Genomic DNA, 21,966 nt, shown 5'->3' on the forward strand with positions numbered 1-21,966 from the left:
AGACAGTGTTTAAATTGCCTTCTAGAAAATGATAGGAATATAATGTAATCTGTATTTTATAGGACTCGTATTGAACATGCAGAACATCTTTTTAAAACTGTCTGAAACCAGAAAGAAGTTTCATGTGAATAACACAATAAACCATGTTCACCAACACTACCCCACATAAGCGTAGATAAAGGACTCCTTCAATACCATAATGGAACAGAAGATCCACAGAAAACCAAGGAAAGTCTGGCAAAGGTGGTGCAAGGACGTGCTGTTAAGTTATGGTTTAAATAGGTTTTCCAACTAGTTTGTTATTCAGGAGAAAAATATGTTATTGCTATTTTAATGCTTTAAACATTCTGAATAACCAGAAAGAAAGAACCGACAATTTTGATGTTTCTCAGCAAGAATCATTTTCTTTTCTTACCTCTCTGCAGACGGCTGCTATCTGTCCTTCATCCATACAGGTCTCTGTTACCACATCAGTCAAAGAGCCACCAGCCAAATATTCCATGACTACCCATAGTTCATCACCCACTAAGTAGCTAAAATAGGAAAAGAAAAGTACTTTGAAATTGGGACTAAGGAAGTGGAGACTCTAATATTCTTAAGCCTTAGTTGTGATAAAAATGGACGGTGAAGAGGGCCATGCTTATTGTCTTTAAGCAGTTATGAAAGCACAAACTCTAGTGCTCAAACATGGGGACGAAGGTCACTATAGCTTACACTTTATTCAAACCAAATAGCACCACCTGAAGACACTTCAGCAGTATTATCATGTCTCTATTCCCCATTATTAAACAAGAATGAGGAATTACAGAGAACAGTGACCCTAATGATTCCACCCTGCCTTAATTCCCACATCTCTAAGTCAGAGGGAGTGGCACACACCTGTAATTCCATCTACTTGGGAGAATGAAGCAGGAGCATTGGAATTTTAAAGTTAGCCTTGGTAACTTGGTAAGTTCCAGGCCAGGCTGAGCTAAGGGGAGACTAAATAACCAATTAAACATACACCCCCACCTTACTATAAAGCAAGATTTTGTATTCTGTGGTGCTCAAACAACAGTATTTGTTAGATTCACTTGGAAAGCCTTTTAAAACTGAAAATTCACAAATTCTGTTTCCATTAATTATGAGGACCAGCCCAGAAATCTACACTTTAAAAAGTATAAATGCAATTTTTTACAAAATTACAAATGCAGAAATCGAATCCAGGTCATGCTGTGCAGATTGTCCCTAAAGGACATTTTAGGAAACACTGATTAAAACTTTAAAATTCGATTGTCCTTTTATCTCCTAATTTTTCCTACTCATCACTGTCTGCTGGCCTAAAACAAAAACAGCAAGTCCTTATGGTCATAGAGGTTGAAGACCCAGCCTTAATTCCTCTGTATCGCCTGAGAGAACATGGCACAGTGGTGCTAAGCAAACACTTACTAAAGTTCGAAGAGACAGATGTTAACCACGAGAAAAGAGTTAGCACTGTCTTTAAGTGCCTATTTATAACACACAGTTATACTGCTGATGAAAGAGGCATTAATTACCTGCTTTAGGAAAAAGGTTTAACACTAAAGTCTCAATTCCTTGGACCTCACTGTCAGATAATAACAAATCATCCATTAAAGAAGGGCTGGGCTATTGTTGTCTGCCCGCTTCAGTTTCCCAGAGACTACACTGAGTGCAAACACACACTTGATGAAATGTATGAAACGCCACTCCTTTCTCCTATATGCAGTAGTCATTTTCCTGCCAAGATGGAGCCACAGTCCTCAAAAAGAAATCACACAAACTGCTTATGTTTAGAATTAGGTCCATAAAATAAATTTTCAAGTGTTTGATGGATGGGTAAAGATATGGGTGCAAGTTGAACAATCAATGTCACTCTGTATTTTTTTTGCACTGTTCTAGAAATATCTGTGGAATGACTATCAAATGAATTTTCCATAAATAATTTGACAAGTAAATTACATCCTATAAAAAATATGTAGATAAACACTTACCTATCTAAATAGTTAACAATATTGGGGTTCTTATTTTCCCTCATGACCAGGATTTCATTAATAATTAATTCTTTTTTGGGCTGTTGTTGAAGGTTCATCTGCTTTATGGCCACCTGAATGATGATTAAGATATAAGAATGAATTACAATTATTACAATAAGCATAATTATCAATGTACAAATTCTTCATCTACTATATTTTCTGTACTACTGACATGTGCTTTTTCTCTCTGGTAAATACCTAATAAACAATATCAACCTAGTGCTACCCACTAGCCATTCATGCTATCAACAAGAATACCTGAGAAACACAAAGGAAAATAATAAGAATTGAATGGGAGCACGTACCTCCTGTCCTGTTGCAATGTCTAGTGCTGTATAGACAGTACCTGATGCCCTGTAAAGATTAAATTTATCCAGTGAATAAGTAATCAAGGTGTTACCCTTGAATATATTTCCCTTGAAAAAAACATAATTCCTTTTCAGGAGAGTTAAGTTAGTAAGATGAAGATTAAATGATGAAGTAAAATAGTAGCCATCACCTAAAAGTTACTGTGGTAAGAACACTTAATTCTAGATCTACCCTCAGCAAATTTATAGGCGCACAATGGTGAAAGGACTGCCTTATATAGTAATTGCACCAGAAACAATCACAATGAATCCCTTGTGGTGGCCCAGGAACTCCCATCAGACTTTTTGGCACCAGTTCTTGGGATATGCATTAATTTAGCATAATGGCCTTGTTCTTAGGAAACTCTTGGTTATTTTTAATATTCCTTTTATTTTGCTACAATCAAGGTTGCAGTCCTCTGATGAAACTGAAATAAAGTTCAGAAAAGAATTCACAGTTTTACTTAAGCAATTGTAAAGCAATCATCACTTTCAGCATATGTACAGAGTAGATCTTTTTATGTTTCTAACCATAAGACTACCTTCATCTAATGACTTGGTCACTCTCAATGTCATACCAGTATTGTAGCTACATGAAGCATAACAATGTGCCTCTCCTATAGAGCCGCCATTCTATTTTTTTTTTTTTTTTTTTTTTTTTTTTCGTTTTTAAAGTATTTTATAAAGGCTGTATGGTTTTCACATATGACTCATGATCTATAGAAGATGTTGCCAAATTTCTCAAGAACAACAACTTCTGTGATTATTCACTCCAGTGAAAACTCTTTTAAAATCTATCATTTCTGGGGCTGGAGAGATAGTTCAGTGGTTAAGAGAACTGGCTGCTCTTGGAAAAGACCTGGGTTCATCAAATCCCAGCACCCACATGGCAGCTAACAGTCATCTATAACTCCAGTTCCAGGGAATCTGACACCCTCTTCTGTCCTTTGCAGGCATTGCCTGACTTGGGTGCATTTACATACATGCAACTATAAGTCTCATACGCAAAAAATAAAAATTTAAAAATCTATCATTCCTTAAGTCTTGGTAGCACCGATGTTTCCATTATAAATTTATTGCGTTATTCCTTGCTTTGCAAGTAGAAATGGTATAGTCCAGTTGAGTCTCCAGTATCTTTCTGTGAATAGCACCTGAACTCTGAAGCTCCTTCCTTCCCTATCTCAAGCAAAAGGGGTATCAGTTTCATTTGTGGTAAGTAAAGCATGGAGGATAGAATTCAGCCCTGCAATTCATTTACTAGATATTATAAAGCTCCAAATTTTAGTTTTCAAGTCCATGGATATTAATGTTCATTCTCATTCATCCTCTCTCTCTCTCTCTCTCTCTCTCTCTCTCTCTCTCTCTCCCTCTCCCTCTCCCTCCCTCCCTCCCTCCCTCTGTCCTTCTCCCCCTTCTCTCCTCACTTTGTAGCCTAAGGTTGTCTTGCAACTCCTTCTGTAGCCTTGCAGCGATCTCACTTCTTCAGTCTCCCAACTACTGGGATTACAGTTGTGAGCCACAATACCAGGCTCAGAAATTATTTTTTTGTGTCAGGCATTTCTTTGTAATTCTTTTCCTTGGATGAACTAAAATGTTTCCCGAAGGTCTAGGAATTTCATATTACCTACTCCCAGGGAAGAAAATAGTGTAGTATAAGTATTTGACTAGTGGTAGAGCTTTGAGTTCTAATATTTGCTCTACCATCACAAGCTATGCAACCTTGGACTAGTCATTTCCCTTAAGTGAATTTCAGTCTTCTCACACAGAAAAGAGAGATCACAATAACAGCAAACACATATTGCATGTGTTGTGTGTGTCAGATACTGAGCTAAGAACTTTATATAAGTGATTTTATATGATGCCTAGCAGATTTCTATGTAAGGCAGGTCTAGTTTCCTCATGCCATAAATCAGAAACTTGAGTGGCGAAGCAACCTATTCAAGGTTATAGAGTTTATAATTCAAGTCTATCTGAATCTCTTATCTATATTATTTAGGAAGTAGAACCACTTTATTTCTAAAATTATTTAATTCTATGGTCTATACTCAGTAGCTATACTGCCCTCCACATTCTGTTTGGCATTAAAAATAGCTGTTGAAATGAGGCTAAAAATCACACTTAATCTCTAGGTATTACCTGAGTCAATATTCGGCAATTCTCAAAGTACTGACATTATTTATTTCAAATTCTGCATTCAGATTTCATAGCTAATGCCCAATAAATATTTGGTGAATGAACAAATTAATAAAAACTATTCTTTGGCCAGCATTCAATTGCAATAAGACTTTTCCTTTCAATAAAAAAAGTATTTCTTCTTCCACTTGAATCTGCATAAAACACTTCCTTCTTCGAATAAGTGATTGGATATGCCTCAGTTCTGGGGTCAGTATTTGATTTGTTCTTCTGAACTCAGAATTATTTTGAGTTCAAAGGAATAGATTATATCAGCCTGATATATATTTCAGGTATAATAAACCCTAAGCACCTACTCAAATCTCATTGCAAATTATGATTTTAAAATATCTTCATTTGGTTTATTTCCAGATATTTAGAATATTTGCACAACACCTTCAAATGCGGAAGAGTGACTGAGCTGCAAACTAAGATACTAGTAGCTCATCTCATTTAGGACGTGGGAGTATCAAGTGATACAATCTAAGAAAAGCATTTTGCCCTGATCCCAAATCAGTGTTGAAACTTAATACAGTAACGGCTAATAACATTCCTTATTGCTGCTGGAGCTGTTAGTTTCACAGCAGAGGATAACTGATTTACTGTTGGCTGTTCACGCCTAATGTCTTAGCTCAAGTGACCTCCGTAGCACATCTTTATTTTTCAAGAGCAGAGGTCAAGGAGATTTCCACCTCATACTCGAGAAATGGTTATGCATTTTCCTTTTAAGCTTGGAACAAATCAAATAAATTTGTATGGAGACACTTTCAATATATAAGAAATATATAAAATGGCGCCTCTTCTAATTGAACCTATGAAGGCTACCAAAATCCTAGCCCACGCAGTGGCTTTTCCCCTTATTCACCATGGGTGTCCCTCCAACCTTGATGCTAATTTCTAATTCCCTAGGGGATAAAACTGTGACTGACTGGAGGTGCAAGAAGGATTAGTATTTAACATCTCAGGAGCTTTACCTGCAAATCCTTTGTTTTCTTTCTTTACTCTTTTGCATCCCCCATTCACTTTAGCATTTTATTGTCTTAAAATTGCTTGAGCCCTAATCCTGAAATACCAATATCCTGGGTTTAACAACATTCATTGGTATAGAATTGCTACAAATACACAAAGATTTAAAGATTCTGAAATTCTAGAGCATTGGATATTAGCTAAAAATGCACATTTTCCTTCCATTTGCTCTTCTTCCACCTCACCGCAAACATGCAATTTTTCAGTGGGAGCCATTTTTTTTCCTTTTTCCCTCACCTTTGCTCCATCCTAAAATGTTGTTATGTACCCCAAGGTCCTTACCTTCCTCCAAGCCAAAACAAGTTAGGTACTTGACTTCACTGTACTGCTCAGTAAATAAGTGGCCTGCTCAATTTCCTTTTGTAGAACCTTCAACTAAAATGCACAAATTTAGATACCTGTAGAGTGAAATTTATGGACTTATCGCCAATTCCATCTTAGCATTCTGGACATTTCTCTGAACCCAAGTTCTATTTTATTTTTATATTCCAACAGTTTAAGGTTGATTTCTGACTCAGTTAAAAACTCTGAATTCTTGGGGCTGGAGAGATGGCTCAGTAGTTAAGGGCACTGACTGCTCTTGCAGAGGACCTGGGTTCGATTCCCAGCACCTACATGGTGGCTACGAACTGTCCTTAACTCCAGTTCCAGGGGAATCTGAAGCCTTCTTATGAAGTCCACAGCATTGCATGACACGAGTGCACTAATATACATACAGGCAATACACTCATACATGTAAAATAAAAATAAATAAAATGTTTATAAAAAAACAAAACTGAATTCTCTGACTTTTGGGTTGGCATGATAAAATGGTCAACACTGCCAGTTTGATTTTTATACCAGCTATTTAATTCCATAGACCCTTACTATCTCTCCATTCTCATGTTATTGACGGCAGAGTGCTGTAAGAAGAACAATTGTTTATCATGGGAATTTTTTTTAGTAAAAAACCTCAGTTCCTCAGATCGTACAAAGAAATGATATATTAGTAGGACTCACAGGAAAATCAAGATCATCCAGTTTAACCTCATTGCAGATGAGAAATCTGAAGTCCAAAGCGTGGGTAGGATATGCCATATATGAAACGGTTCAGTAAGAAAGGCCTCCTAACTCTGAAGTAGAGATCTTTCTGTTAACCTACAGTATGGTTAAAGAATATTAAATCAGCAGATTGCTCAACCAGGGGGCCTCATCAACTGCTGTATGATTAATAGTACTACTGGGCTCTTGGCTTCACCTTAGCTGCTCTATCAGCCGTCTCTCCTCGACATGGCCAAGTTCATAATTCTCAAATGGAAACACTGGCGTCTAGCTTGAAGGGTCTAGAAAGAAAGGAACAACTCATGATTTCTCTCTTTTTCTCACAAGTTCTGTTTAATTATCAACATCCTTCATCAGATTTTACAGTTTCCTTCTAAGAGCTAATGTCAAACAATGACTCTAAATAGTTGCCAGGGCAGCAACAGGGTAGGACCAATAGTTGAGATAAATCAATTTGATTTCAGCATGGAAATGAACTACAGAAAAGAAGGGCAAGAAATTGAGGCTAAGAGAAATTTCACGGACTGCATAAAAAGAAAAAAGGAAGAGGGCTCAATAAGGTCCAAGAGGAACCTGGTAGGAAGGAGTGAGGTAGCCGGAGGGGTAGGTACCATTCTCTCTTAATGTTTTACAAGTTTAAAGGTGGAGCTAATGAGGTCACACTCAGGAACACAATCCCCATTTCAAATGGTTACCTTTATAGTGACTCTTACTTTTCTATTGCTGCTGGTAGAGATCCCTTTCTATCATTTATTGAGGTCTTACTCTGTACCTCTCAGAATGGATGATCTCATTTAGTGCGCACTCTGTTCAACTCTATTTGCCTTACTTTACAAATGAACACATTGCAACTGGGAAATGGTGAGGAGCTTGTCCAGGGTTATACAGTAATTGCTGAATTTTAAAAATGTATCTGTTTGATGGCATTGCTCGCTTTCTTAAGTATGTTTTTGTTTCTTTGGGTTTTTTTTTTTTGCATGTTATTGCATGTGTCATTTTATTTATGTTTTTAATCAATGCTTAAATTAGCATTCATATTAATAAGGTTCAATATGACATCTTCACAACACTTCATTCTTACTCACTTCCCTCCCCTACTGTCCTCCCCATACCTGGCTTGCTTATTGTCTTGCAGGTCCCCATCCTTCTCCTTTCAATAGACCTAACTTCTGCTTTCATGTCAAATGCAGTCCATTACCCTCTCTTTTTTTTCCCTTCCCTTCCCCTTCCTTTAAGATCTCTTTTTTCTGGGGGCTGGAGAGATGGCTCAGCAGTTAAGAACAGTGGTTGTTCTTGCAGAAGACCTGGATTCGAATCCCAGCACCCACATAGCAGCTAACAACTGTCAGTAACTCCAGTCCAGGGGACCCGACAGCCTCTTCTGACCTCCACGGGTATTGCCCTACACGGGCGCACTTACCCAAATGCAGGCAATACACACATACACATAAAATAAATATAATAGATAAGCTTTTTTTTTAAAAAAAAAGATCTCTTGGGGATGGAGAGATGGCTCAGCGGTTAAGAATACTGACTGTTCTTGCAGAAGAACCAGGTTCGAATCCCAGCACCCACATAGCAGCTAACAGCTGTCCATAACTCCAGTCCCAGGGGATCCAACAGCCTCTTACCTCTTCTGCCTGCCGCAGGCATTGCACGACATGGGTGCACTTACCTACATACAGGCAATACACACATACACATAAAATAAAAATAATAAATAAATGTTTAAAAAAAAGTTCTCTTTTCCCATTTCATGGACCCATTCCTAGTTTTAACACCTTCTTACTTACCTACAATATAATGATTTCAAATTGTATCCATTTTGCTGCAACTATGGTGATTTCATGTTTGTTTAAGGATGAATAATTGTTTCATTTTGAAAATAGATCTTTAGCATTTTCATTAATGCTAAGTGAACATGTAGTACTTCCTCAAACTCACATTTTCTGACTCAATTATCATCAGGCTGAGACTGGAATGGAACTACAGTTAGTTTTGAGGACTATACTTTCTCTTCTGCTGAATAATTAAGAAAGTTACCACTTGTAGGATCCTATATAGAAATTGTTTTACTATACTAATGCATCTGACATAAACATGCACAGTATGCTTACTGTTTGACAATATCATATATGTGCTTGTTGTGTAGGAATATGAGAGTACATGTAACACATAACCACCCTAAACAGGGATAAAATTCCTGACTGTGGCCTAAATATCCTTTAGGAATGGTGGAGAATAATGTTAACACTGTATGCAAAGATGTTTAAAAGAGAGAGAGTGTGTACATCAGAATGTTCTTTGCGGAAAATTTATTTCTCAAAAATTGTATCTCTAAGGTTAAAAAACATTATTTAAGTTCTGTTACCCGACTACCTACGTACACAGAAAGCAGTCAGTGCCAGGCGGTATAATCTTTAATTAGTAAGATTATAAATTTTAACAGTGGATTTTCTGTTCCTTAGCTAGGTCATAACTTTTCTGGGAGTATTCATGACCATCTATTTCTAAACAGAGCCATAACACATTATGGGAATGAAGACAGAAAGCTCAGTGGGTTATTGTCCAGTGATAATGAGGCCACAGTTACAGAGCTTAATCCCTGGAAATACCAGATAACTCTCAGTTACTCACTCCAACATTAAGTGTAAGCAGCTGTTTCCAGTGTGTGCCACTGGTTTCAATAGGGTCTGGACAGGAAAAGGGGGCAGGTGGTCTAATACATGCTCATTACTATGGATGAAAAAAGGGTAAAAAAACAACTTAACGTGTAAATTCGGCTAGTGGTTTTTGATTGAGTGGCATCATCTTTTTTTTTTTTTTTTTTTAAACAAGGGACAGCACAAAACACAGTGCATTTAAGTGCATTAAGGAGAACAAAGAGCATATTCCATTGCTCTGTAAACACTGCATTTCCAATCTTCTGCATCACAAAGCCTATTACAGAACTACTTTGTGTGGCCCAAAGCAGATCCAATAAGAAAGCAAACCCCTTTTGGGTGGCTGGTCCAACCCAAAGAATAACACACTAGACAGCACTTTTGCTCTTACCCAATAGACAGCAAAAACCAAGTCAGAGGATTTATTCTCAGCACTTACCCACAAGTTCTAAACTGTACAGTTTTTCAGGCTCTCTAAACCAAGCTACTATTCACGATATCCTTGAAGAAATAAGAACAGTGGAGAGGGGACAGATTTGAAAAAAAATATAGGGATATGCCCATGCCACAATGAAACCCATGATTTTATATGTTAACTTAATTAATTTAACCTCCTCAAAAGAAATTAGATTCAGAACTATTCATCTTTAATAGGGGGACTTCATGTCAGACCATGAAGAGGATTCCTAATTGGGTACCAGGGATAAATCTGAAAAATACCTAACATGATATATTTACTTTCTTAAGCTTTAAAATGAAGTTAGAGTGGCTAGTGTTGAGTGCATGATAACACATGAACTAGTAGTAGAGTTTGTTTATAATCATCCATAAAGTGATCTATCATTCTGTACAATGATATGATAACCAAAGATTCAGAAATTTAAAAAAAATTCCTTTGGCCATACGTGTTTCTTTATGTCTAGGAGTGAAATGATAAAAAAATGCTCCAACTGTCACTTTTCATCATACATAGATGCATGGCTAATATAATCTATGTAGAAATATGACATGGCATTGTAGAGTTGTATGTCATTGACCAATGAATTCTTCAGGATAGACCCTTGTTTTGCTCCACACTTTCTTGCTAAGTTTTCCTTATAAAATTTTTTATTTAGAAAGACACTGTAGGGACAAGTCTTATAATAATGCTATAATACACCTGTATTTATAAGTATGTAATCAAGTAGACACAAATGTGCATGCTGCTGCTGCTGGAACTTAGCCTAACACATTGTATAGATATGAAATGGTTTATTTGTAAGGAGCTTTACTGAGGCCTTGTTTAAAATTACAAAATATCAGAAAAATCTAGATTCCCATCATTGAAGGCATACTTAATTAAATTATGGTGTATTAAAATGATAAAATTCTATGCCTTTGTTGAAAAGAGGAAGATAGTTACACCTCTTAAACACAGGCATGTGACAGAAAACAAGCTACATGTTTTGTTACCACTTGCACTGAAATATATTAATAACAAAGAGGTAACGGTTCTGCCCCGGAAAGAGTTGCCTTATACTCAAATCCTCATAAAAATTCATAATGTGATAATTCTCCTTATGCATTTGCTTTTAGCTAGAAAATGTAGTCTAGGAAGTTCATATTAGTTGGAAATATTCTCAGTCAATATGAGTTTTAGGTGCTTATAGAATATCAGAATTGAAAAGAAAATATATAAATTATTATTTCAGAGATTATGGCCTTATAACTCAGGTATCAGACATCATAAATATATTTTTTGAAGAACTATTTCAAAACTGATGCAGAAAAAGGGACTACCATTAGCCAAAGATATAGTCTGACCATTGAAAATGAGTGGAAATTAATGAAACAAACTGGAAATACAATACCCCTTGAATTTATAATGACATTTGTAAATATCAGAGAAATCCTTCTTGATAGAAGTAACTTGGGTACTAACTGGAAGTTGGCAATTAAAAAATGAAGAATTTTGTGCTGGAGAGATGACTCAGTGTTTAAGAGCATTGGCTGTTCTTACAGAGGACTCAGTTTCGATTCCCAGTACCCACATGGCAGCTAACAACCATCTGCCACTCCAGTTCCAGGGCATCTGACACCGTCTTCTGACTTCTATGGACATTGCATGATGTGGGTGTACTTACATACCTGCATGCAATACACTCTCCTCAAAATCAAAATAATAAAGAATCAAAGGAAATCAAAAATAGTAAAATCTTTTTTAAAATGAGGAATTTATCTTGATTTATTTGTATGTTTCAGGCAGGGTAACTGAAGAATCTTATGTGATGAAGTATAGTTCTTTTCAACAAAAATATACAAGTCAATAAATGTGGAAGGGAGGACAGATTTAGCCAATCACTATTTTATAATCCTTAATAAAGTAACTGATTTTAGCAATGGTCATCAGTAGATGAAACTATTGGATGAAAGGTTAAGGTGAAATTCATGTAGAAGGGGACAGTCACCCGTTGAATCTTACTAGTAATCTACTTCTCAGTAAAACATGGGGCATCAGACCTTTCATCCTGAAGGAATATGAAACAGCACCACCTATGAAGAACTTAACCAAAAGTTGAATAAGAATCTAAGACTCTTAGAACTCATTTCTATTTATAGTAACAAATCAGCTGACATCAAATGAAAGTAACAGACAAGACCAGATAGTGGTCCATTCTACTAGATAATGGCCAATTTCTTCACTAAATTAATAATAGTGAAAAAGGAAATAAGGAAGGTGGTTTTACAGTACAGAAACTTAAGAGACAACTGAATGTAACATGTAGATCTTGGATATTAATGTCAACAGCCCAACGATAAAAATAGCATTGTGAGACAAGTGGGAATTAGATGACATCAAGCAATTTTTATTTTTAGGTCCTATTATGTTAGTTCACTAAAAAGTAATTTCTAAATGTTAAATTTGAGTAATATGAATATGGGAATTCCTACACTATTTTCTTTTGTTGACATTTGTAAATTTGTAACAGAAAATTTTAAAAGTTATATAGTAGACAGTTATGAAGTTATAAATATACACTAAACAGGCAAGTTCAGAAAATGGTCATCTTAATGTTGCACGATTGTGTAACTGTGATAGAGATAATGTACCTACAAGATAGAATCATATATGGACTTGAAATATTAAGTATCTTTCATGAAAATCAGATGATATGTTTGCATAACTGTCAGGTGACTTCAAAAGTGGATATAACTGATTATAAAAACAAAGTTAAAGATGCCTAGGAAATTGTTGGATTCTTCTGTTTGTGAAACGAGAAAGTGGAAAATTCTATCAAGTCAATATAAAATTTTATATAGTGTGTGTTTTTAAATATGCAGATGAGAGTAAATGAATAAGTTAAACATTATAAGCATTCGTTTAATTAGTATGTATCTAACAGCATAGATATTCAGATGTATCAAAACCCAAAAACAATTTAAAACCTGTTTCACGGACGACCTTATATTCAAATTTATTTTTTTGATATGTGTGAGCATGTGTGTGAATGAATTTGTATTCAATGAATAAGTGAGAATATTACATATGAAACCAATAATAGTTTCTTTATGGAAGTTTACTTTATTCAGGATAACACGAAATCTGGGGGACACATGTATAGGGTAGTGCACATTTCACCGTCTATTGTTCTATACATTCATAATGGTAGACCACTATGCTCAGCTAGTACCTACTCAAAAAATTAAACTTAAGAGCCAAGCGTGGTGGTGCATGCCTTTAATCCCAGCACTTGGGAGGCAGAGGCAATAGGATCTCTGTGAGTTCAAGGCCAGCCTGCTCTACACAGTGAGTTCAAGGCCAGCTGAGGCTACAGGGAGACCCTGTCTCAAAAAAAAGACCAAAACAAAAATTAAACAAAAAATAAGATCATAGTACTGTAGTTTTGCTATAAAGTATCTCTCCAAAAGGTTCTGGTCTTGGAGGCTTAGTCCACAGCTGGTAGAACTACTGTGAAGCAACCAGATTGTGAATATGCTAGTATCAATAATAGGCTGATCCATTGATGAGTTAATAATAACTTATTGGGCTATTAAATGATGGGTCCTGGTTGGAGGAAGTGGGTCTCTAGAGGTGTGCCTTTGAAGGGTGTGTCATGTTGCTGGGTCCATCAATTAGAGTCCATGTAACTCTTTCTGTTCTGGTAGACATGAGGTGGTTAGGTTTCATCTGCCAGATCCCACATAAACTTTCCTCTATTAAGTTATGTCAGTTATTTTGCCACAGCAAAGAAATGGTGCTACATACATATTGCAGCCTGTATCTCTTAATTTGTTTTATGATTTATCTCTACCTATCATTCTAACATTGTTTTCTGTTACCTATATTGTCACAATGAACTTCTAATTGTCCACACAACTGGTGCTGTTCCTTTCAGTCTTCTTATCTTTTCACTGTGGATTCAACAAATTCTGAGTATTAATGCCAGCTGTAGGCATAGGGACACCACCATAGGTGGATAAAACCTAGAATCTAAAATAAAAATTCATATAGTTTACTTCAAATAGAAGTTCCATAACCCCCATTTGTTAAGTTTCTATACCTTTTCCAATTACAACTCAAATGGACTTTCTTTTAAAAATCTTTTGTCATAACCCCCTCCTTGACTATAAGTCATTTGTCCGCCCTTTCTATCCCCTTAGCTCTTTGCAACTGCAGTATAATACTGTATTCTGTTCCATGTCATAATAGCATATGGCAAATAGCATTTGTTTTTCACCCCAAACAAATAACTGACATTGATGGCGTACTTAACTACGTGGCATGTGCTGGGGTAAGCACATTAAATGTCTTCTTGCTTATTTTTCACTCTTAGGAAGTATGTGTATTCTGTTTTACTATGAATAATAAAACTCATGATTAAAGAAATTAATCTGTCCACAGTCTTCTGAGTTCAAAATGGTAACATTTTTCGCTTTAATCTTTCCAAAATTCTCCCTTTATCCCACTATGGTTTTCGAAGTTTGTAATCAATCTGTGAGTACTAAATATAAGCTGGTACAGGTTTAGGATTTAGAAAGAAGGAAAACAAAAAAGATAAGGGCAGCTGAAGCAGGATTCAAGGGGAGATGACAATGCAGATAAAATATGGTGTAAAGGCACATGAATGGGGGTGGATCCACCACCACCACCCCCCGCCCATTCTTTTCTTTCTTGTTCACTGAGAATTCAACCAAGGCCTTTTTACTTGGTAGGCAAGTGCTCTGTGACTGAGCTACAGACTCAACCACTTGCTCATTTCTTAATACAACTGTCCCTTTTTCTTTGTTAGATACTCAGGGGATCAATGAACATAGAGGTTACTGTGGACACTCAGAGCCTGATTCTTAATTACAACTCTGCATTGCACATAGTGAGCACTGAACCATAACTCACTAAATCAAAAACATTTACTAATCTGGATCTAAAATATCTCTTTGGATGCTTTTTTACAACAATCTACTAATCTTGTTGAGGAGAAAAGACAACATGCATCTGAAGGAAAACAGGATGTATTTTTCAGTGCTTTCTTATATAAGGAAAACTGCTGAAATTAATTCAGACCTACTAGTGAGACATCAATGAGGCCAGCTGCCAGCATTAGTAAATTCCTCCCTCTGCTACACTGCTACTGGTTATTCAGAAAGTAGACAGCCTCCTAATAACAGTTGCTGACTGACAAGAAATATTTTATTTGCTTGTCTTACCCTATCCCATTTACCACCTAAGTTCTTTTGTGTAACTATCATAGACAAAGAAGATTCTTCAGTTTCCATTATGTGTATCTGACACTCACTGTTGCTGAGTTCATGATAATTTGGAGGAGTACCTTACTGTCTTTCTCTTGCCCTCTCCCTGCTTTCTCCACATATCTGCTCAAAATGCCTGGATTTGGTGGCCAATTATAGAATGTTTTCATAGCAAAACTAGTGAAATATTGTCATTTTAAAGCTTAGGCTCACAGTTATGGCTTCACATAATTAGATATAAATTTCTGAACTTGGTTTATGTGCGATGAAGCCTAATTCTCTGGCCCTAGGCCTGAATGCTGGGATGGCAGAAACCCATACTGGAAAATTTTAGATTCCAAGTAGATGAGGGTGATTAATGAAAAGGTTTTTCTCAAATCTGGCTCCCAAGAGTGAATTGTGCTCCCTGAAAGTGAAAATCAAACACTGCGGTTGATTATTCCTAGCACTAGATGATTAGTGACAGAATTTTGAATGCCGCCATAACAATAGGTAAAGCAAAACAATAAAAACCCAAGACTTGATGGAAAGAAAACAAAACTTCTGTGTATTGGGAGTAGAGTCTAGATTGCCTTACAGCAATGATTTATGGAAAAATCAGTTGAGAGCCATTTAAGAAAAAACAAAGTTAATATTTCTCTTTTAATCTAGAGAGAAAAAATAAATATTTTTCTCTTTCACCTAAATACAAGTTAGGAGCAAAAAATCTATTAACAACAAAACAAAACGAATGATTAAATAAATTTAAAAATCTCTATAATCAAGTTCTTGGATTATATCTTAAATAATTAAGAATATTTTGTTTACTGTTTTCATTTTATATTTTTAAAGTCTATTTTGATTTAATTTTAAAAAGCGTTGGTTTAATAGTACCACCATTTAGAGTGTGTGTATGAAAATGGGCAGTAGAAATGAGTTCATGCGAACCCAACACAAAGGAAAAGATAGAGCAGCAATATGCATGTATACTTCCCAAAGGAAGCACAATGTGAGGTGGTGCAGAAGACCACATCATTGTCAAAGACAAAGAGGGGAAAGCACACTAAGAAAATGAGGGACAGACATAACCCAGAAAAGCAGGACAGACATGTACATATACATGAAAAGAAGATGGGGCTGGGTGAAGGAAAGCTAGAAAAACAAACATTTTTCATGAGTTAAACAAATATTTATTGAGGCAGAAAGAGTCTCAGAGAGATGGGGGCAGTAGACAGCTCTAGGAAAATGTTGAGCCTCGTGGTTGATCATAATCATACAAAATGGTTGAGGGGCCATTAAGTACAAACTACATGCCACCATCTAGCTCAGCAGTGCGCAAGACACTAGAGACAAAGGAATTCATAAAATAGACTTTCTAATCTCTAAGAACTTATTAAAATTTTGTTGGTCTTATGACTGAATTATCAGCTGACGCCATCGTTTTTTAAAACTTATTTACTGTCTGGAAATTGGAAAGAGATCTTTCTGCTGTAGCAAACAAGATTCTGCTCTGATTATTTTAAATTTTGGTTGTTTTTTTAATGTTTTCTCCTTCTGTGGATCCTCCTGTTTCTCCTCCTCTTCTTCCACATCTTCTCCTTAGATGGGGTCTGACTTTGTCCAGGCTGGCCTCAAGCTTGCTATGCAGCTGAGGATGAACTTGAACATCTGATCCTATTGCCTCCATCTCCTGAGTGCTGGGATTACAGGTATGCGCTGTCATGCTTAGCCTTTTTAAAAAAATAATTTTTAAAGTGACAGACAGGTATTTAGAAAAACCTTTCCATTTCCCATTTAGACTTTCAGGTATAACAATCATATTGGGGAAATCTCCTTGGCTCCTTAACGTGAAAAATCACTTGGTGGCATAATCTTTGTTTTTGAGGTTATTTGTGTTGCTTCATTTCCTGATATATTTGAAACTGGTTCTTCGTTTTCTTTTTCTTTTTTCCCTTTTGAATACAATAATACAATAATGCTGTTTTTGGTTCAGGTGTATCTTAGTGGGAACAAACAATCAAAATAAAGCCATAACAGTTCCCATTCTGACTTCTCAGAAAGCATCTGTATAACAAAGTGCTTTTTTAATAAATAGGTCCTATTTATACTTACAATTAAAGACGTATTGTTCATTAGCAATACATTGCAAACTCTAAACAAAAGCAAAATCCTAGAATGTCACTGCTGGGTGAATATATCCATAAGGAATGAACTCTGAATGTCTAAAAGTCATCTGTGCACACGTTTCTGCAGCACTGTACACAATAGCTAAAAACTAGAATCAAACCACATGTCTATCAATTGATGAATAGATAAGAAGAATGTAGTATATATACACAATGGAATCCTCCTGAAAGAATACAGAGGATGAAATGCCTTCTGGGTCAATAGGACAATATGGATGGAACTGGAGATCAATATATTAAGTATGCCAAGTACAAAAAGGGGAACACCATGTAACTGTACTCACATGTGAAATGGAAAAAAATGCTGATCTGATAGAAGTTGAGGGCAGAATGATGGTTAGCAGAAGCTGGGTACGGTAGGGGAGAGCAAAGAATGGGGAAAGGCAGGCCAACAGCTATAAAGCCATAGTTAGATAGGAGCAAGAAGTTCCTGTGTGCTATTACAAAACAGGGTAACTACAATCTTAGAGAAAACCCCAAGACTGTCACAACACTAATGTGATTTCTTACTATGTACAAAATATGTATACTTATATTTATAGACAAATATCCTAGTCACCACTCATCAAATCAGCTTCTTTTGTACCAGTCAGAGGCTGTTACCAAGTACCACAACTGGTCACACACAGACATTGTCTATGAATTGTCCAGGCCTAAGTGACACATCTACAATGCAACCTCTACACCTAAGGCTCATGGAACATAGAACAGGAATAATGAAGAGGACACTAATGACTCTCAGTTCTCAATAATGAAGCTCCCTCATGCAGCAGAGGGCCAGGAACACAAAAGGTCACAAATAGCTCAAGTATAGAGATCAAGAGCCTGTTGATTGATGTTCCTTGGGCAGGATCCCTTTATTAAACTTCTCCCACCCCAGGCTAAGGGACCATCATGGAAGAGTGGATAGAAAGATTGTAAGAGCCAGGGAGGAGGTGCATGACCATATGAAAACAGAGGAGTCCTACCAGCTCCCGGGAACCTGCTCATATGATTGTATGGCAATGGTGTCAGCATACACGTCCCTGGCAATCTCAGGCAGACAATAACCCAGCATAAAACTGGGAAAATGAATAACAGACCTCAGTCTTATCTGAAGGAATGTGGGCAACTGATTGCTGCTAGAGGAGGAAAAGCTGATCTTCCTAAAACAAGGGACACTAGATAGGCTGACTAGACTTAGTGGACGGACTTGCACTGGGGAATGGCTGGGGATGCTGACAGCCAGTGGGCTTTTTAACAGGGAAGACAGAGTATACGGGCACTAGTGGGGGGAGCTATGGGAGGGTGCCAGTGGAGACGGGGGTATAAAGATGGTTAAGATAGTTTGGGCTGTTCTGTGTGAAATACACAAAATATTCAATAAATAAAATAGGAGAGAAATCAGGGTGAAAACTAGAAAAGTGACCATGTAGAGAAATTATGAAAGTGGAATTTTTAAGAATTTGTGACTGTTCATATGAGGATAGAGAAAAATTTTTTTAAAAAGCTAGAAGAAATGGTTTTGAATATTTTCACCAAAAGGAAATGATAAACGTAGGGATAGATATGCTTACTTGGATTTGAACATATTTAAATGCAATATATTTAAAATTTTTATTTTACTATTGTCTTCCTCCTTATAGTCCTCCCTTTCTTCCCCTCTTCCCCTATGTGTATGTGTGTGTGTGTGTGTGTGTGTGTGTGTGTGTGTGTGTGTATTGGGGAGGTCAGTTCTCTCCTTAACTGTGGTTTCTAGAGACTGAACTCAGAACCTCAGGATTTCATGCCAGATGGTTTTACCTCTGAGCCAGCTCATTAGCCCACATTATATAATGTAAGTACATGCATCAAAACATCACATTCTTAGGTATAAGTATTCTGTTTCAATTTAAGAAGTCAATACTTAAAAACACATAAAGCATATGTGAGCCATACTTTAAATGTCTAGAGCTACATTAAAAGCTCTTCCAAAGTGAAATTAGGTTTAAAAATATATTTTACTTAGACTAGTGTATTCAAAATGTTATCTTAATAGATAACCAATATGTAATATATCTATGAGATATTTTACAGTCTTTTTTGACACAAAGTTCTTGAAATTAGGTGTGTATTTTATTTTTACAACACATTCCAATGTGTACTAGCAACACTGCAAGTGCTTGTCAGTCAAGGGAAGCAAAGTCAAACGTGACTGTGTGATGAACAGTGAATATCTGGAGCAGTATTTCCACGTAGTCTATAGACTCCTCCCTTACTCATTCATTTTAATTTTTAAATGAATAAATTTTTAGAGTGTCTAAGTGTGTGTATATGCACATGAGTATAGTGCCAGAGGAAGCCAGGAGAGGTTGTGAGCTAACTGACATGGGTGCTGGGAACTGAACTCTGGTCCTTAGCAAGAGCAGTGCATATGCTTAAACATCAATCCATCTATCAAGCCCCCAGTCTCCCTTATTTTTAACCAAACACATTAAAATGAAATCTAATATCATGGGAATAACTAAGCACATTCTGATTAGATTTAAGGCCTATTCCAGAAGATGAAACCCATTCCTGCTACAATTATTGGCTGATAGGTCACAGATCTTTGGGGAGAATCTACCACTGTTATTCTGCTAAATGGACATAACATTAAACCAACTTCTGATGACTTACTGCCATATGCATAGATTAATGTATTTGTTAACCTCATCAGAGAAGCTTGCAGTAGATAATGATTAGCACACATATCACAACTAGCCAGTGCACACAGAATAAGAGAATGTAGAGTGCTTATCTCTGAATAGGACATATCTATATTACAACCTCCCTCCCAAGGCTCAGGGATAGCTATGGAATAACTGTAGCCAGGGGTGGTAGATGACTACAAAAAGAGTGTTTTCTGGACACAACAGGGAAGTTGCACATATGAATTCACATCAGTTGTAGCAGAATGCAAAAGGCCTGTGCAAACTCCAGCCAGACAAAATTCCAGCATGCAGGGTGAACAGTGGGAAAGAAGCCTCATCCCTAGCTGAAAAATCATTAGCAATTGACAGCTGCTGGGAGAGTGAGAGTCAGTTTTCAGTTTTCCTTAAGGGTGTTATCCCTGGTAGGTTGACCATGCTCAAAGAGATGGACCCACAATGAAGAGTAGTATTGGGGGAACACAAATTGGACTTGATGGGCTTTAAAAAAAATAAAAAGAGGACATGAAGTTGGGTGAGTAGGGAGGTGGGGTGGATCTTGGTGGAATTATTGGAGGAGGGCTGAATATGCTCAAAATACATTGTACGAAATTTTCAAAGAATTAATAAAATACTAAAAATAAAATCTAAAAGGCAACTCTTCCAAATTCCATTACTATGTAATATCTTTTGCAAACTGTCTTATAGTATATTCCTTTGGGGAATGAAGAAAGTTGAAGTTTCTATCCTTGAGAAACTAAAGCTCTTTAAACAAAACACTTCCCTGTTCTAAACACTGTTGCATCATCTTTCCCTCTGGTTTAGTTGCACACTTAGGCCTGAGTGATAGACCTAATTCCAGTTGACTTGAAGAACAGGTGACTCCTACTACTTTTAGTTCTAATAAATGATTTAGCATTTTGATTCACATTGTTTCACTAATCATCAGGATCATCTGGATTTTTTTAAAAAAATATTATTTATGTGTATGAGAGCAATGCCCTTGGAGGTCAGAAGAGGGCATCAGATCCCCTGCAACTGGAGTTATGGAAGGTTGTTATGCTCCATGTGGGTGCTAGGATTTGAACCTGGGTCCTCTGAAAAAGCAGTCAGTGCTCATAACTGCTGAGCCATCTCTCCAGTCCCCATCTGAGGAATTTTTATAAAGTTGTCATTCCTGGAGTCTCTGCCCAACTTCTGATTCAAACCTCTGGCAGTTGGGCCTGGGAATCTGTATGGCTTTTTTATTATTATTTTTGTTGTATGTGTACGACTGTATTTCCTGCAGGTAATGAAGGTGCACCCATGCTGTGCAGTGCCCTTGGAGGTCAGAATAGGGAGTTGGATTCCCTGGGACTGAAGTTACAAGCGGTTGTTAGCTGCCATGTGGGTACTGGGAATCTCTATCTGTATTAATTCACTAGGTGAAAATAAGGGACCTTATCTCATTTAGGGATGATTGATCTGTTTTGTTATACTCAACTCTGCCCATCCCTGGACCATTTAGTAAGGACTGTTCCCCCCTCATTCTATTACTGTCCAGTTTGACAAAGAAACGGGATCCTATCCACACACTGATATTGGTGCAATAGGGACAAAACAATGAGAACGTTCATATAAGCCAAATACTTCTGTAACTCTACTGCTTTTCTAGATCGAATCAGTGTGAATGTGCAAATGATACAGGGAGCAAAATCCCCCTCCAAAGCTCACTATCAATTCAACGATAGTGAAGATTGCAACAGCATGTGTTCCTTGGTTAATTATCACACAGACTGCCAGCTGGAAATGCTAATGTTGAGACTACAAAACACAAATAGAATTGAAGAAACAAGAAGCATGAATTGTTGGGATTTCCAAGCTGCTACTGAATCATTATATATGTTGCTGAAGTTCATTTTGGTATTACAAATAATAATCACTTACCCTTGACCAATTTTTTCAAATCTTGTATACTTTTTCTTTGGGTCTCCAACACTCACAATGCTCCCTGAGAGAAGAGGAAGAAAGAGAGAAAGACTGAAACTGATTTCCTATGAGTGAAAATTATGATACCAAACACAATTCCAAAAATTTAGATAAATATTTCCACATGATTTTTGGAATCTATGTGAAAAATTTGTTTAATTTGTTTAAAATTGTAC

General features: G+C 36.7%; 1 protein-coding gene across 5 annotated transcripts in view; it reads right to left on the reverse strand.

The window, feature by feature from the left end:
• The window catches only part of Pak3 (p21 (RAC1) activated kinase 3), a 290,822-nt gene that overhangs the window by 28,320 nt on the left and 240,536 nt on the right, over nt 1-21,966 (reverse strand). For all 5 annotated transcript variants that reach the window (XM_008852948.3, XM_029556029.1, XM_029556026.1 and 2 more), the window contains 4 exons: nt 21,749-21,812; nt 2,339-2,387; nt 1,992-2,104; nt 416-533 (listed from right to left, as the gene is read on the reverse strand). In XM_008852948.3, the coding sequence (XP_008851170.1) occupies nt 416-533; nt 1,992-2,104; nt 2,339-2,387; nt 21,749-21,812 (344 nt within the window). The remainder of the gene's footprint in view (nt 1-415; nt 534-1,991; nt 2,105-2,338; nt 2,388-21,748; nt 21,813-21,966) is intronic.

Source organism: Nannospalax galili, unplaced genomic scaffold, assembly GCF_000622305.1.
Source record: "Nannospalax galili isolate Female #2095 unplaced genomic scaffold, S.galili_v1.0 scaffold25, whole genome shotgun sequence".
In the NCBI taxonomy this organism is placed as follows: Eukaryota; Metazoa; Chordata; class Mammalia; order Rodentia; family Spalacidae; genus Nannospalax; species Nannospalax galili.